We start from the raw sequence: 17,457 nt of genomic DNA, 5'->3' as shown, positions 1-17,457 counted from the left end.
GGCAAACAGCCTTACAAGAAGCAGACTCTACACTGGCTACACTCAAGGTATTCTTTCCTCTTCAATCTCTGGTATGTGTCTCATCCATGTTTAGTGACTTCCCGATACATTCAGTTTTGATCGCCTGTTGCCGTCACATCTTTCAGGCGTCGAAACTACCCAGTCGTCTGTCTGAGAGACACACTGGGTACTTAGTGCAGGTTCCCCCAAGGAGGGCTCGGCGCCAGGGCACAGAGGCAGCTAAGGGTCACGCCAGTGCAGGTGTACAGGGTCCGAGTCCTAATTAAAGAGGAGACGGTTGCCCTTCTCAATGTCCCATACTCCAGCAAAGGAGAAGAACACCGGTTTGTATTTTTAGTAGCAAACTTGGAGCGACCAAGCCAACTTGGTCCACCGGAGACAGCAGCAAACCGAGGCCCCCCGGCGGGGCAGTGGTGAAATTCCCACTCGGAACAGAAACGCAGGCCGCGCTGCCCCAGCTTTGCTAACCTCTCGTAACGCACCAGCAGAGACTACGGGAACCAGCGCGGGCGGCAAACGCCCAGAGCCCAGCTTAGCCGCAGGCGTAGTCTGGGTGTCCCCGGAGCTGCGCTGCGCTGCGCTGCGCTCGGGATGTTCACGCCGAGCTTACCACCCCCTCCCCCCTCCCCGAGGCCTCCCCCGGATTCACCTTGCCCGGCCGGAGTGCCTGAAAGGTCATCTTCCCACGAAGGGCCACCCCCAGAGGCTGAGGAGCGCGGGCTCTGCGCTCAGGACGCCCCCGGCCCTCGCCCCGGCGCGCCGCCCAGCGCTGGCGCGCCTCCCAGAGCCTGCCCGCCGCGCCTTACCTGCCCGCGGCGAATCCGGCAGCCCCTTGACAGCTCCCACCAGGCGCCACTGGAAAAGTTTCCGAACTTCTTCGCAGCTCTGCACGCCCTCGCTCCGAGTAGACCCAACCAGAGCCAGAAGGAGGAGACAGCAACATCCCGCGCGCCAGGTCTGTGCATCCATCATCAGTGTCCTAGTCGCCCCTTCCCACGTAGTGGACCCAACTGTCCCCGCGCGCCCTGCGTTGCAGGCGCTGGAAAACGCTCGGCGGTCGCGGTTCTCAAAAGGTGCAATCTGGCGGCAGAGGTTCCGGGGCTGTTCTGGGACACCGGCTTCACCTGGTGGCACTTGGCTTTCTCCGGAGGAGCTCGGAGGCTGAGATACGAGTTCTCGAGCAGAGCGCCGCCAGGTCTCCCTATCCGGCGGGAGAGAGTTGGCGCTGCACCACTGAGGAAAACGCCTGAAGCCCACAGAGCCCGCGAGCATCTGGCTCCGGCCGCCGCCGGGGTTGCCGCGGGCTCAGCCAGGAACAGCCAACCTGAGACGCGCTCGCCTGCCGCGCTCTGCGGGCAAGCCCCGCCCCTGCACGTTCCGCCCCGCCCCAGGTTCCGCCCCACGCCCCGCCCCCTGCGCGCGGCCGCAGGCCGCACCCGCCTTTCCTCTGTCAATGCCGGCCCACGCGGGGCCGACCTCAGAGCGGCGCTGCCGGGAGCGAGGAAGCAAATAAAACGAAACCCGGGCCGCGTTCTCCCAGGCCTTTCCATGGAACAACGGTCTGATGAAAAAAAGAGCGAATGTGGGAAGAGGCTCAGAGAAGATAAGAAATAAGGAACACCAACTGGAAGTACGATGAAATATTTGACTATAAGTCAAGGTCTTCAGTACATGGGAATTTGTATCGAAATTGCGCAAAATGGGATCTAGGTACAATACAAAAGGCAAAAACTTTACAGTTGAGATCCCAATTGAAGACTTGATACCATTTATAGGGTTTTAAGAGTGTACATGAGAATTGGTTTATGTTACTACTTTAGAACATTTTTCTGTAACATTAGCTATGATTCTCTGGAAGAATTTAGAAGTCGTAAGAATTACATTCAGACCTTATCAGGTTCTTATCATCACAGTAAAGTCCAGTTTATTCTCTCATCAACCTTTAGCATCGTATTTTACTTCATTACTTTGTATCCATATGGGCCCTCTGCGCTTTATCACTTCTGGAATTGTTTTAAAACATTTTTCAAAGAACTTCTAAGATAAGAGTGCTTAGGGGAGATTCTAAAAAGAAAGATAGAAAAATGAAGACTTTAAGTGATTTAAAAATGACAAAGGAATTTTGTCAATTTACAACTTACAGAAAGAATGCATTAGAAAGCAGAAACCAATGGGTCATGTGCATTTTCTGAATGTGATTGACTCACTGCTAAGCCTGTGAGTGACAAGTGTCTCTTCATCTACAAGCACCTGAAGGTGGTACTCCTCCAGTAAAACAAAACTACTTAAAAGCATCGGGCAGGGGGGACTATGAATGCCTCTGCCACTTAAAGGGAGTTTAATCTCAAATTTGAACCCTTGCCAAGAGATAGAGATGAATAATTTTAAGCCGTAGTTAAATGTCATGGGACTTTTAATGACCATTTGATATCAAAGGCAGCACTTTCAAGCAGTAGATTGCTTGCTTTAAAACCATTCCAGGGAAATGGCTGAAATACTTCAGTAAAATAGTGCTCACTTGGCTTTTGACATCAATTGCATGAATACTAGTTTTTTGTGTTTTTTGGAGAAGCTCTCTTAACAGATGAGAATTGAAAAAAAAATAGCTGCTTTTAAATTCAAGGACTTCAAGCAAAGCTTTATATATGTATCCTGAGTGGGGCAGGGGGGAACTCCCCATGAATTCCTTCATCTCTAGACATCAAGCATGGAAAGCTTGGAAGTCAGCTATATATGTATCTACGAGAAGAACAAGAAGAATGACCATGAGGACGTGTATAGTGGGTGACAGACAATATTCTCAGGGCTTTTTATGGATACCAATTCATTCATTGACTCTTTAGGACAACCCTGTAAAGTAGTTACTATTTTTGTTGTTTTACAGGTGAGGAAACAGAGAGGTGAAGTGGCTTGTCCTAGGCCAACATGGCTGTTAAGGAGTGGAGCCAGGAATCAAACAGGGAATACAGAACAGGTGCTATTAATAACCTCAGACTCTCGGCTACTTAGTGCCAAAGAACTTATTGGGTTACATTCAGTAACACCAAAGACACTTTCCTAATTTATCAGATTTTTCAGTAATAATTATATATAATTTTCATCTATGGAGTTTTATTCTACTAGAATTCCTTCTGTGTCAATATAAGGGTAATAAATTCCCAGGTTTTTCCAAAACTTCTTTTTTCCCTACCAAGGTCTCTCCTTGATAGATTTGATCATCATAGAGCATTAGCATTAAAAGAATTCTTAGCGATTACCTGGTCCAATTCACTCACTTGGAATTTCTAAAACAATTTGTCTTGCAAGGGTAAAATCGCAAACACAACTGAGAATTATTGATGGTTCAGTGAAAACTAATCAACTAACAAATATTGAACACATATTAAATGTAAAAAAATAAACCACTGTGCATAATAGGGATTATAGAGACATGCAAGCAAGTTCTCTGTGTTTTTACCATTTATTTCAACAAAACAAGTAGGTGGGAAGTGATATAGAGAAATGGAGTAGGGGCTAATGAGCAAATAAATATATTTAATCCATATTAAATGTGCCCAATTACAAAAAAATAAATATTTGTTTCTACTTCTTACTCCCTATTGCCACCACAGTGGCTAAGCCAAGTGGCTTCAAAGGGTTTTCCTAGCAGTATCCTTATGCCAGGCACTCAAACAGTATGTGCTGGCTCTGCTGTGAAGCTTTCAGGATGAGTTTCCTTCTTCTGACTAGAATGCAATGCCAAAAAAAAAAAAAAAAATGCAATGCCAAAGTGCCTTTTCTATGAACATTCTAGAACAACCTCTACATACCGTACTAAAACTAATCTTTTGTTCAATTTACCTCTAAATATTACAGATGAACCTAGGGAGGAATTTCCATATTTTGATAGTGATAATGTCTCGTTTTTCAAAGGTTATTCAATAAACATTTATCGAATGCCTCTTATCTAATAGGCATATGATTTGGTTTTGAAAGACCAATAAATACCATTAGACAGGAGAATCTTTAAATGGTCATTATGGAAAACACACCTTTGTATCTTCTAAATGCAAAGCTTCTAAGTAGCCATTTAAAATGTGTCAAGACCTTGTCAAGAGAAATGAAGAACCTCTAATGTGATTTAGGTGATAATATCACAATACCCTCAGCCCTGACTACTGCTTTAGGCTAAGACTGGCCACTGGTTAGCTCACCTCCAGAAGCTGGTTGGGGTGACTTATATACCCAATCAATAATAATAGCTAATACTTATTAAGCGCTTACAGGTATTATTTCATTTAACATTTCAACCACCCCATGAGATAGTAACGTTATGTTACTAATAGGGAAACAGAAGTACAAAGATTAAATAACCTTCCAGAAGCCGCAGATCTGATAAGAGCCCAAATGTAAGGCAGGTATGCCAAGTTCTGCACTCCCTTAGCCATTACACTCTATTGCCTCTGACAAAACAGGTACCTGTTTCTGGCTCCTTGACTCAAACTACCATATAAGGCACTGGTACTTAATGCTGTTCCTTGTGTACAGCCAGCTTGATCTCATCTTTATAGAGGTCCAGAGACCCAAAAGTGGCTCTGACACTGACCCCAAAAGCGTCTTCCTCAGTAGATGGCTGAGGTACTACTTGCTCCTCCTTTGTTCCTCCACGAAACTTTCAGTCGTGAGAATGGTATTGTCAGGACTAAAATTCCATGTGTTGCCTCGACATCTTTGAGCCTTGTAGGGTCCCAAAGGCTTAGATATGAGTTCTGCTGTTGCCAGATATGATCTCCCCACCCACCACCAGCAAGAAAGGCTCTGACCCTGGCTAACTCCCCCGTCAGCCAGACCAGCTCCATCCCACCTTATCTTCAACCTATCAGATCTCCCTTTGTCCTTCCTGGAGAACCAAAGGTCACCTCACCCTCCTGTCTGTCAAGCCTGCCTCCCACAGGTTCACTCTGCTCTCAGGTACAACTTCTGGGGCCCTGAGTGGTATGTGGTGTTCTCTTCCCCTGGACTATGAGTATACGTGACTAATAAGCTGCTGTGAATCTTACCTGTCCATTGTCACGTGTTGGACCATCTCAAAGTACGGGCTCAATAGGAGGTGGTTAGAACAAGAAAATCCCATGGGGCGCTTGGGTGGCTCAGTGGGCTGAGCGTCCGACTTCACCTCAGGTCGACTTCACCTCAGGTCATGATCTCACGGTGAGTTCGAGCGCCGCATCAGGCTCTGGGCTGATGATGGCTCAGAGCCTGGAGCCTGCTTCCGATTCTGTGTCTCCCTCTCTCTCTGCCCCTCCCCCATTCATGCTCTGTCTCTCTCTGTCTCAAAAATGAATAAACATTAAAAAAAATTAAAAAAAAAAAAACAAGAAAATCCCCAATACATGTGCTTTCACTTAGGTATTGCCAAAACAATCCTGACTTTTTTTCTTGCCCTACCTTCTACCTCTCCCAAATGAAGGCCCTATTCCCCTAGCTGTCCCGCTAAAGGAAGCCAAATTGGAGGTCAGTAAGGAATTTCTGCTGCCAAGTAACCAGAAGGAAATTAAAGGATTCTCCCCGATGCCTTCCCCGTTTCAGAGCAATGATTGAGAAAAAGCTGCCTGCAAGAGATTCTCATAACAGAGTATGAAATTCCATAAAATACCCAAAACCAGACACTACATTGAGATTTACATGGAAATCAGAAACACATTTTCCAGCAAAGTCTTTCTAAAATATGTATTTACTGCTAATGTATATTTCCAATTTGAAAATTCTCATCTCCTAATCACATTTGTTCATGATTTTGAAATACATTAGATGCACTTACAGCATTATCTCCCAGTAATTATGCTTTAAGGCAAAAACAACATACCTCTTTCACAAAAGGCATTATATAAATAAATTGTTCCTGTATGGAAATTCTAAAGTATTTTAAACTGTATTTAATGTTATAGGTTTTGTCTCAATTTCTGATGAATGACATTTTATTTCTTTATTTTAGAGAATTTAGTGAGAAATAAAAATATTAGTTGCTTTCTAAACAAGAATGAAAGTATTAGCAAAGACACTAAGAAGCCAGGAACACTCGATGAGTTTATTAAACCAAATTCCTTTAAATAACTTTCTTCTAGTCTATATTCAAGAATATGAAAACAGTGCCCTTCAGAGTTGTGATATATAGTAAATCTGTAAATTATAAGACATTATAATGAAAATAGGTACAGTACACATTTCTCTCATCTTCAGATTTATATTTTGCACCATTCAAAACAGCCCCAACTACTTGTGGTTTCCAAATAGAGCAAAACTCACATTCAAAGTTCAATCCCACCATTAATTAAACCAATACTTAAGGAAAGGCAATCACGTGAACAAATAAATTCAGTTGTTACCTGTATGGAATATATAACATTCCTGCTTAATGTTTTCGGGAATTGCAAAACAAAAACCCCAACTTTAAACCCGTCTATTGCTGGTTGCTTAATATGAGAAGTGGCCACAAGTGTTTATCTGCCTGGTTAGCAGCCTTGTGAGGTCACAGAGCCTGCACGCTTGCCTCCACCCTCTAGGCACCGAGTGAGTACACATTTGCGTTTCCTGCACCTTTAGTGAATGAACCTGCCCTCTGTAAGTGTGACATTCTCCTGTGTCCTGCATTAATTTGATCAGAATTCTTTGATTATTTTTTAAGCAGCAGTCAACCTTTTAACTTCAACTTAATTGCTAATTTTTTATATTATTTTCAAGGTGGCAAATATCACCATAGGATGGAATAGCATCAACAAACATTTTGAAAACCAGGTTATAACTTCCCAACTAAAATTATGTATAGATCATTGTATCATCAAGCATTTGACTTTCAATAACTCTCTGACGTCTGGTTCACTTCTTATCATTTACTTTTCTATGACAAAAATGTGAGGTGGATAGCTTTAAATTTTAATGTTGCCACAAAATTAATTATTTAATCAAGAGTTAAAGAATTATTTTCTTGGTTGTTTTCCTACAACTTTTGATATTACAATATCTTAAATATTAATATCTTTAGATCAGATGAATTTTTTAAATTCTTTTCTTTTTAATTAGTTTTTAAGTTTATTTATTTTGAGAGAGAGAGATCGCAATTGGGAAAGGGGCAGAGAGAGAGAGAGAAAGAATCTCAAGCAGACTCTGCACCACCAGCTCAGAGCCTGATGTGGGGCTCAAACTCACCAACGGTGAGATGATGCCCTGAGCTGAGGTTGGACGCTCAACCAATTAAGCCATCCAAGGGCCCCCTGATCAGATGAATTTTAATACTATGTATCAAATATTCTCCAGAATGATTATTCATCATTTGTATCATCTTGGGCAAGTTGTTAAATCACTCTGACACTTTCTTTCCTTATTATGTAAAATGCGGGGAAAGTATAATAACTATGTTATGATGTTATTGAGAGGGTTAACTAAGATAACACATGTGAAGTGTTATGTACAATTCTTAGTTCATATCATCACTCAGTAAATAGACATTATTATTATTCTCCATTGGAAAAATACTCATCATTAATTCCTGATCTATTAGTTACATCTTAGATGTAATTAGCATAATAAATCTGCTCCTCTGAATTAAACAACGATTCAAAGCTAAAATCTTTTGCCCTCTCTGTATTCATTGTATGGTTTCTTCATATTATTTAGCGTTTATGCAAATATCAATTTTTTTTGAACAATGGAAAAAATGAGCATTATCTCAACTTGTGTAGGGACAGAAGAATCTAAGTTGTCCAAGGTCATGAGCTAAAAGTCATTTTTAAAGGAAAGAGTCAATCCTCTCTGAACATAATGAGCACTTAGAGCAAGAACTAGAGACTAATTATCATCAGCTTTTTAAGATGCAAAGTGTAGACACTCTACTAATGATAAAGCCTCATAATTGATAATTATCTTTGATTAACGTGTAGGAAGTTCTTCCAGCAGCTTTCAATGCTGTGTACCATTGTTGTAATTGATCTTTAATTCTTCCATCTACAGATTCCTCTTATCTTATGTTTGATCTTTGCTATCTATAAATAAGGTCCATGCATTAACTATTAACTATTATTAACTATCCCTAGATGTGATAGTACTTTACAAATGTCTTTGCAATTTAATTAGCATTCAGCCTAATTCTTTATATTTGCATATGAAAAGGTACAAGCAGTTCATGCTCTCAGGCAGAGAGGAGAAATCCCTTGCTCTGACCACTTTTGAATTCACTTGATCCAGATTTTGTGAGGAGAGAGAACAATTCTCTCTCTGGATGTGTCTGGGGACACTTTACATAATTGCCAGCCTCTCCTGGAGGAGAAATTGTATTCTGATCCTCTCTATCTTGGGGGGGAAAAATCTCCATCTGAGCTGTTTCCTATATATCATTCTAGTTTTTCCTCACTCTCCTTTTTCTGTCCATATTCTCAAATCATCTTGTAACTGCTCTCCTGATGTTCATAAATCACCCTCATCCAACACCTAGTGGCCAATTTTATGCATATATCTGCTGAACCTGACATTGCCAAACACAGTCTCTCTGAAGACTCTAACTTCTTCAGCTTTCCTGACAACGCACTGTCCTCCTCCTCCTGGCTCTCCAGTATCTGTTTCTCTATTGTTTTGCCTGTTTCTCCCCTTTCTCCTACTTCCTAATGCTTAGTTTCTCCCAAAGCTTCCACCTTTACGCTCCCTCTTTGTTCCCTACATATCTCTAGGAGGATGCGCTGGGTTGAAGTGTCCTCTAAAATTCTATATAGAACCTCAGAATGTGACTTTATTTGAAAATAGGGTCTTTGCAGATGTAAAAAGCCTTAACGAAGGCTCTTGAGATGAACTTGTCTTGGAGTTAGGGTGAACCCTATATCCAGTGAGTGCCATCCTTATAAGAGACAACGACACAGAGAGAAAAGGGCAGCGTGAACATGGGGGCAGAGACTAGAGTGACCCAGTTGCAACCCAAGGAACGCCAAGGATCTGACAAGCCCCTGAAGCTAGCAGAGAGGCATGGGATGGTTTCTGCCTCAGAGCCTCTAGAAGAAACCAAGCCTGCCGACATCATATTTCAGACTTCTGGCCTCTTGTACTGTGAGAGAAAAAGAAAAAGAAAGAAAAAGAAACCTGCTGTGTTAAGCCACAGAGTTTGTGGCTAGTGTGGCAATTGGTTAAAGCAGTGCTTGGAAAATGAATACCGATGATCTGGTGGTTCTCACACCAATGGGAAGTGATCCGGGCATGTGAGCTAAGTGCGCGTAGCCCTTGTTCTCTCATCTACCCCCTCCTCTCTCTGCTTTTTCATCTGGGTACCCTACCAGTATCTCAAGTTCTATTTTATCAAAAGGACTTTGTCTTCTCCCCCAGTTCACACTCTTCTTCATGCACTGATTTTTTCCTACTAAATTTACAAACACGAGACCCTGAAGTCTGTTCTTTTTATTAATAAAGATCATCTTGCTGGCTCAGAGTGTTTCGTATCCTCTTTCTCTTCTAATGCCTCCATGTAATATAAATTACAAGACTTGCCAATATATCCACCTATCTCTCATATTCATGTTTTTCATTCCAACTGCCCCACCTTTTCTCATTAAATTACCAGTTGATTGCATTATTTCCCAGAGAAGACTCATCACCTACACCCTGTTCCTGATCTAAATCATCTTCCATCCTGGGCCCAGATCAATCACTTTGCAGCAGGTCTATACTCTATTCAGGAAAATTACTAATTGATGGCAAAGCAATTAGTACCCCTGTGTTTCTTCAAGTCTAATTCAGGGAATACCTGCATCATGTTAACGTGGAATATTAGAATGCAGATTTCTGGACATTTTCCAAAAATGAACTCTTCGTTTGGGATGCAGAGTAATTCCCACAAAATGCTTATGCAAGTTCAATAGTGTGAATACACTTTACTCTGTTTCTGCCAGAGGGAAAGAAATCCATCACTCCCCCCACCCAAAATATGCCTTGCTTATTTCCACTCAAAAGCATTAAACTGAATATCACTTTTAACCTCCTCTCTTTCTCTTTCTTTAAAAGCTCATTTCTTATTTTTTGTGAAGACTTTTCCAGCCACACCACTCAAATTATTCTTTGCCACCTCTGGATTCCTATAGCATATTATTGTGCCAATGATTACTTGCTGATCAGTTACATATCATTATCTAAGCTATCCTGTGGTTAAGCTTTGTTTCCCTAAGAAAATCTTAAGCTTCTCCACACTGTTCAGAGGATCTAAGTGTGTGCTGAATCAACGTTTGCAAGGTTAGGTGTCGCATCTTAAAAATCTAACCAGTTATAATAGGAGATTTAGATGTATACTGCCTCATTAGAAAAATTAATGGAAGTAGATGTTTATATTCCCATTCTTTCCACTTGAGTACAATTATGAAACCTGACTGGTGATAATTTAATAATGATAATGTGCTTGATATTTGCTCTTTGTAAATTTGAGAGTAGATCACTAGAATGAAACCACCAACTTTAAGTAACATTGTCTACTGGTCTAATAGCCATTGGATTAGTCTTAAGACTACAAAACTTGGTTAGGAATCTAGGAAAATAATTATGCTTATAAAAGTATAATGTTAAAACTAAACCAGTATTCATTCCTCACTTTCAAATGTAAATCATTCCATTCATGCTGACAAATATCTATTGAGCATAACATGTACTATGCAAATCAAAATACTGATTGCTTGGTCCATGGCACACTAACCATGGAAATTGAACATAGAATGATCTCTGTCAGTCTTTATGAAGAGGAAAACACAAATATTCTGCAGAGAAATACCAATAATACAGAGGTTCAATGAGCCTGCTTTTGATCCAAATAAATATAAATAATCACCAATAATATTTTAAGATTTGTTCACAATCATAAAATAACATATGTTTTTAAATCCTGTCTTGGCTTTCACTAATTAGCTTTTGCCTTTCCCAGAAGAAGAGTTCACATTACAAATTTCAGAATTCAAAATACATTCCCTGCATGCTCCATTCCTTATTCTCACTTCTCAGATGTTACATAGAGAGAAACTGGACAAACAATCATACTATATCTCCAGTACTTCCCCTGTCCACACATTTGACACAGTGAATGTTCCTTCAAAATCCAAACAGCATTACCTAAACCACTCACTCAGACCAAATCCCACTGACTTCTTCATCAACACTCAGTGTGGCCCGAAGCATCTCATTGATTCATTCAAACATCAGAGCAACTATACGCCAGGCTCTGTTCCAAGTATAAAACTAGGGAGGAAGAGCTGAATCACATGCAGCCCCTACCCTCCAACAATTCACAAATCCAAAGCATAGACATGCACATAAAAAAGACCATAAAGAGGTGTGGACACCCTGATCAAAGTGCACAATGGCTTCCATGACTTCACAGAGCACAAGGCTCAAGAAGCAAGTTGATTTCATTGTGTAATTACTTAACAAATGTCCTTCTGAATATTTCAAAGTGCAATTTACTTTTCAAAGTACAAATATCTTTTCATGAGAAGCTGTTGTATCTAGGGGAATGACATTGGGAATCATAGGGCATAGACAACATAGACTCATGCAGTTACTCTCATTAACTCACAGCATTAACAAAAACAATCCATATATCACATCATCAATATGATGGTATATCATGTAGTCAATAAAAATTATACTCTTAAAGTTTCAAATAACTTGAGGAATGTTGTACGAAAAAATTAAGATTGAAAATGCATCAAGAATATGTTTGCAGCTGTACTAAAAATTGCCTACAAAAAGGGATGATACAAATATACTAACTAGTTATTTCCAATTTATTACTTCCTTTTTAGAGTATCAAGTATTTTCTAAATTTACTGTTGTAATCTTAAAATAAATATTTTATATAAATAGAACTCCACACTGTCCTAAAAAGGAAAACTACACTCCCCAACGTCTGAGGAAGAAAAAGAAGTAAGTACACAGAAAGGTTGGTGGAAGAAAAGGCGTTGAAAGGAAAGCTACCACTTGCCTAACATCCTCATCACAAGAGATTCTCAGATATTTCATGGGAGCTTATAAGGACTGCTCATTTTGCAGCTCAGTAAATTTTTACAAAATGTAAATCTTTATATCCAAATTAATTAGTGTGCCTTACTGCACTCCCCAATGATGTGCAGTAACTTACTGCCCCTAAGTATTGGGGTAGCAGTTAAGTAAGCACACCAGGCCCTTCATATTATTAAAAATGTACTCAGCCCTTCTGTTTGCTCTTCCCCCTGTGGCTTCCCCTACGGCCACGCCCCTGCACCCCCCCTCCCGGTATGCGTGGCCTCAGCACCCCCTCCCCTCCAGCAGCTTGTCAGAAAGGTGGCAGAGCAGAGGCAAAACCAAGTCAATCTCAACAGCGAATGGTGGAAGTCCAAGAAGTGAATTTCAATAACTATTTTTAAAGGGCCAAAGGGACCAAAGAATGTGTAACTGACCTTTTTGTGCTGTTCGTATGCTAATTTGGATAATGCTTTCAGTACAAAAAATGTCTCCACGTTCCCTAATTATGTGGCCAGAAAATGCTCAGAAAGATTTCTTTGCAGTATTTTGTGTTTCTTTGCAGTATTTTGTGATAAACTTAACTTTGAAAATCACTTTTAATCACATTACTAAAAACAAAGCAAGATAATTAGGAGGGAGAATAATCAGCTACTATATCTGATCAAAATTTCCCTTCATCTTTGATATTGTTGCCTTGGAACAGTCGCCAAGCCTCTAAAACGTCCCAGTTTCTCCAGAGGGGTGGTGGGGGTGCTGAGCTAAATTGGCCTGTTATATCTCTGTCAGCTATGAAATTGTATATATATATACTTTTAAGAATATTGTTGGGATGAGCACTGGGTGTTGTGTGGAAACCAATTTGACAATAAATTTCATATTAAAAAAAAATATTACTGGGTTTAGAGGCTCCTGGGTGACTCAGTCCATTAAGCATCTGACTCCCGATCTCAGCTCAGGTCGGGATCTCACAGTTTGTGAGTTCGAGCCCCACCATCAGCCCCACCATCATTGATGGTGTGGAGCCTGCTCAGGATTCTGTCTCTCCTTCTTTCTGCCCGTCACCCACTTGTGCTCTCTCTCGCTCTCTCTCTAAATAAATAAATAAACTTAAAAAAAAAATTTTTTTAAGTGTTAGTAGGTTTAAACAAGGCCTCTTGAAAAACAATAAGCAAAAAAAAATTTAAACTGGAAAACATTTTAGTTGCTCAAATGAATTAAGACACTTATTCCCACTATTTATGTAGATTTAAAAAAAATTATACACATAGTTTTTTAGCCTTCATATTTTACAACTGTATAAAAGCAGCACCAAAATATATAGAACTCAAAACAAAATTGGCAATCTTCGTAATAAAACAGAAAATATGGTCTAGTTCTACAATAGAATGGCAGTGGGTGGTTTTACCTCATGAGTTGGGTACTTCAGAAATTAAAATAATTTCTGGGGCGCCTGGGTGGGCTCAGTTGGTTGAGCGTCCGACTTCGGCTCAGGTCATGATCTCGCGGTCTGTGAGTTCGAGCCCCGCGTCGGGCTCTGTGCTGACAGCTCAGAGCCTGGAGCCTGCTTCGGATTCTGTGTCTCCCTCTCTCTCTGCCCCTCCCCTGCTCATGCTCTGTCTCTGTCTCTCTCAAAAATAAATAAACATTAAAAAAAATTTCTTAAAAAAGAAATTAAAATAATTTCACATAATGCAAAAACCAAGCCTATCTTATTGTTATAGTTATTAGCATTTCTATTAGCATAACAGTTTTTTACCACCATTTGTCAGGGTCTGTGATGTTTAACCTCATTGTTAATTTAGTCCACATTATAGCTTGTAGGTACAGTTATAATCCCAGGAAAAATAATCAAGGCTCAGAGAGGTCGAGTAACCTGATGAGATGACAAAGCCAGCGAGCAGCAGCACCAGATCTGGACACAGGTCTGTCTGATCTGCCCGTGCTCTTATCATTGCCCTAACACTCACTTTGCTCATCAAATGGCTCAGTGACACACCACTGTCCGTTACCTGACCTACCGTACGAAGTCCTTCTTGAGCTGACCCCCAGCCTACCTCTTTAGAATTATTTCCCACTTTTCCCTTTAGTACGTACTTCATTCAAGCAAAATGGAATCACTTCTTTTTCCCACCTTTGTGTCTTTGACCAAGCTATTTGGTCAAAGAACCTGAATTCCTAAACGTATCTCAGACTATTATACTCATTGACTGTGAAACCAGTTTGCCTTGTAGAGAAGCTATGAGTCCTGCCTTCAGTTCTCATCATTTGCTCCTCTTGTATGGCATTTATCACCTCATTATTGGGTATTATAATTCATATGTTTGGATTTATCACCTCCACTAGAGTGGAGTTCTTATGCACAGAATCAAGGAAGAGTATATTTTTGTATCTTCAAGGCATTTAGCACAAAGGGAATGTGATTGGATTAGAATATTAGTTAGAAAGTTTAAAAATGAATATTTTATTTTAAGTGCGGGTAACATGCGTTGGAAACTTGAGCTGCTCTAGTCTTAAGAGGGAAACATTTAAGAGGGCACACATATTTACACAACAACACACACACACTCTTAAAGAAATTAAGTAAAATAGAAGTAGAAATATGGAAAGCTGAGATTATTTGTTGGTTTTGGCTAATTGTCACTGAAGCATAAAGAAACAGAATCAACTTGGGCCATAGAACTCTAGGCCTTCCTTTACATTTCCGATTCTCACAACTGGTGATGCCCAGAATGAAAGCTGGTAATTTTTAAAATTTCATCAAAGAAAAATCACTTTAATATTTTCACTCTTATTTACCTCTCTGGTTAATCTGTAAAAGTCAAAATAAAAGCTGTAGCAGTGTCTGCACAGTAAAAACATCTGTACCTTTACAGTTAATATTAAAAGTTTTTTCTTAAAAAAAAAAGGTTTTTTCTTATGAGATTTTAATTAGAAGCAGAAAACATGGATCAAATAAACTTTCAATGTGCACACATAATTTGCCCTCCCAGGCTATAGAGTTCTGTTGTGAAAAGCTCTATGGCCAACTATTTATGGCTCCTAACAAAATGTTTGCCATCAAACAATGTCTTGGCCCTGTTTTCTGCTTACAGTATGTCTGTTCATCCTTAACTGCCTGCCTGTTTCACTTCCCTAGAAACCTCTACAGGAACTGAATCCATCAGCTTTCCACTCCTCCAAATAATAATCTGTCATTAAGAAAAAGAAAGCCATCTTATCCAAGGGCCCCAGGTTCACTAGCTTTCATCACAACACTTCAGACTAAATCACTATCATCTTACTGGATTATGTCACTGAGATTCCTTTCTCTTTTAGCATCCATATGCATCCATATAATCAATCATTACATCATCAATTCTCCATTCGGAAATTTTCTAGGATTTTTCTCTTCATCATTCTTACCACCTTCAGCCTAATCCAAGCTGCGGCTTCCATAGCCCATCCATCCTGCACAGACCTCTGTGAGCTACAACGTGAAAGTCAGTCCCTTCAAAGAACATGTTAACTACAAAAGAGATCCGAACGTACAAGAAAACAAAGTTAGTTATAAGATCTACACATCAGGCACAAAATAAATATTTATTGAATGTAGGGATATAATCTATTCATGAATATTTTAATGGATAGAGGATTAAAACACAAATACAGCATATTCTTAATGTACAATTTCATCTTAAGTTATGCCACATGATATGTTTTATAATGTATTTCTAGTTCCTGACTTATTCCACATTCTTACTGTCCAGAAATAGATCTGACAGCTGTGGCCACAGATGGTAAAAACTTAATCAATTGAAAAATCCAAGATACTAATCAGTACACAAATACTTTTCTAGTAGGTGTTTTTCGAATTGTTACCAACTTACTGGCTTTTGTTTCCTTTTCCTCCATAGATCATTATTCCCGGATTGGACTACCACAGATGGCAGAGATGACTTTTTTTTCAAATGTTCTACATTTTTTTAAACCTCAGTTTACAGTTGAGGAAGTAATAAACGTTCTTGACTACCTTGAAAAGCGTGTTTAATTTCTGTGTGTTTAAGTAGTATGTCAAGTTTATTCACCAAGACCCAGAACCAATTTACTGTTCTCAAACTTTTTAAATGCTTCATTTTCTCTAAGCAAAACCAATGTAACAACCATAACACCTAGCACACCATAATTACACAGTAGATATGTTGCGTAGATGTACAGAACAATTACACTTGAAAAGTTGAATTTTTGCCTTCCTTAGCAACAGAATAGATCCTATTTAATAAAGAATAAACAGCACAGGGGAGAAATAAGAAAATTTGTATTTTGTTTGAAGCCATATTTTCCAGAATACTGTCTAGAACCATGACCTTCAGTCACTGTGCTTCCTCAGCACTTTCCTTGTGAAATATTCAGAAGATCCTATCTGGCGATCTGAGGAAGACCAGACAACTTTATTTTATTAAGTTATCTGTGTCAATAGGAAGCATCTCCAATGAAATTTCTCATTCAACAATAAAAAATAAAGGTCTACCATCAAGTTATTTTATTTTGTTAAATATGATAGAGTTGATAAGAGACAACACCAATACATTTCACGGGACCAAAGGATTGAGCTAAGACACGTGCAAGTTGATGTTTACTGTGTGGTAGATGCCAAGGACCGACGTGTCTTATTTAATCTTCACCACAATTCAGGAGCCAGGCATTATAATTTTCTGCAGTTTTTAGATGTCAACTGAAGCACAAGGAGTATCTGGTTGGTCCGAGGTCACATGACCAGTTAGTGGTGAAGCCTGGACTCAAATCAGCGGGTTTGACTCCAGAGGCCATGCTCTTATACAATCTGAATGTTAACAGCAGCCTGAGAAAGGAAACACAATGTAGTCTGAGTAGACTGCAAAGGCCAAATAAAAGAATGCGACAAGCTAAATTCTAGAAATAACGGAAGGGGAGAATCAGAAATCAAAGTCAAGCATTGGGTAAATGTTAGAATCTACCTAAAATATTAAGGGACCAATAATGGCTCTAGAGAAATCTCAAAATCCTTGCTAATGCAGTCTCTAAAATTGTCAGTAACACAAACTAATATGCTGCTAGCTAGGTCATATGCTTCCTTCCTATCTCATCAAAATTGTAAGGTAAGTCTCCTGAATGATTTTCTGTAGGAAAAAACCTCCAATCTTAGGACCAAATTAATGCAAAAATAAGAATTTCTTTACAGAATTTCATTTACAAAAATTAATTGCCACCTGATATTCATAGATTGCATCTAATCTGAATAGAAGAGCTACCCTTAGGTACTTTAGACCTCAACTCACCAATACAGTAGCCACTAGCCATATGCAGCTACTGAGCTCTTAAAATATGGTAGTCGAAATTGAGATATGCTGTAAGTATAAAATATACATCGGGTGTGGAAGGGGAAAAAAGCACGTAAAATATCTCATTAGTAACTTTTATATT

General features: G+C 39.7%; 1 protein-coding gene and 1 long non-coding RNA gene across 2 annotated transcripts in view; one reads left to right on the top strand and one right to left on the bottom strand.

Moving 5' to 3' along the window:
• GPC5 (glypican 5) overlaps positions 1-1,312 on the bottom strand; it is a 1,419,588-nt gene extending 1,418,276 nt beyond the window's left edge. Inside the window, exon 1 of the mRNA XM_042979061.1 lies at positions 828-1,312. Within this exon, the coding sequence (XP_042834995.1) occupies positions 828-1,293 (466 nt within the window). The 5' untranslated portion in view covers positions 1,294-1,312. The remainder of the gene's footprint in view (positions 1-827) is intronic.
• A 179-nt stretch (positions 1,313-1,491) lies between these two features.
• Positions 1,492-15,986, top strand: LOC122236664. Its single transcript, XR_006214821.1, has 3 exons — positions 1,492-1,651; positions 2,906-2,995; positions 15,912-15,986. It is a non-coding gene; the product is annotated as an uncharacterized LOC122236664 (long non-coding RNA).
• Positions 15,987-17,457: the final 1,471 nt, after the last annotated feature.

The sequence above is a fragment of the Panthera tigris genome, chromosome A1, assembly GCF_018350195.1.
Source record: "Panthera tigris isolate Pti1 chromosome A1, P.tigris_Pti1_mat1.1, whole genome shotgun sequence".
Taxonomy (NCBI): domain Eukaryota; kingdom Metazoa; phylum Chordata; class Mammalia; order Carnivora; family Felidae; genus Panthera; species Panthera tigris.
This window is presented reverse-complemented; position numbering and strand designations above follow the sequence as displayed.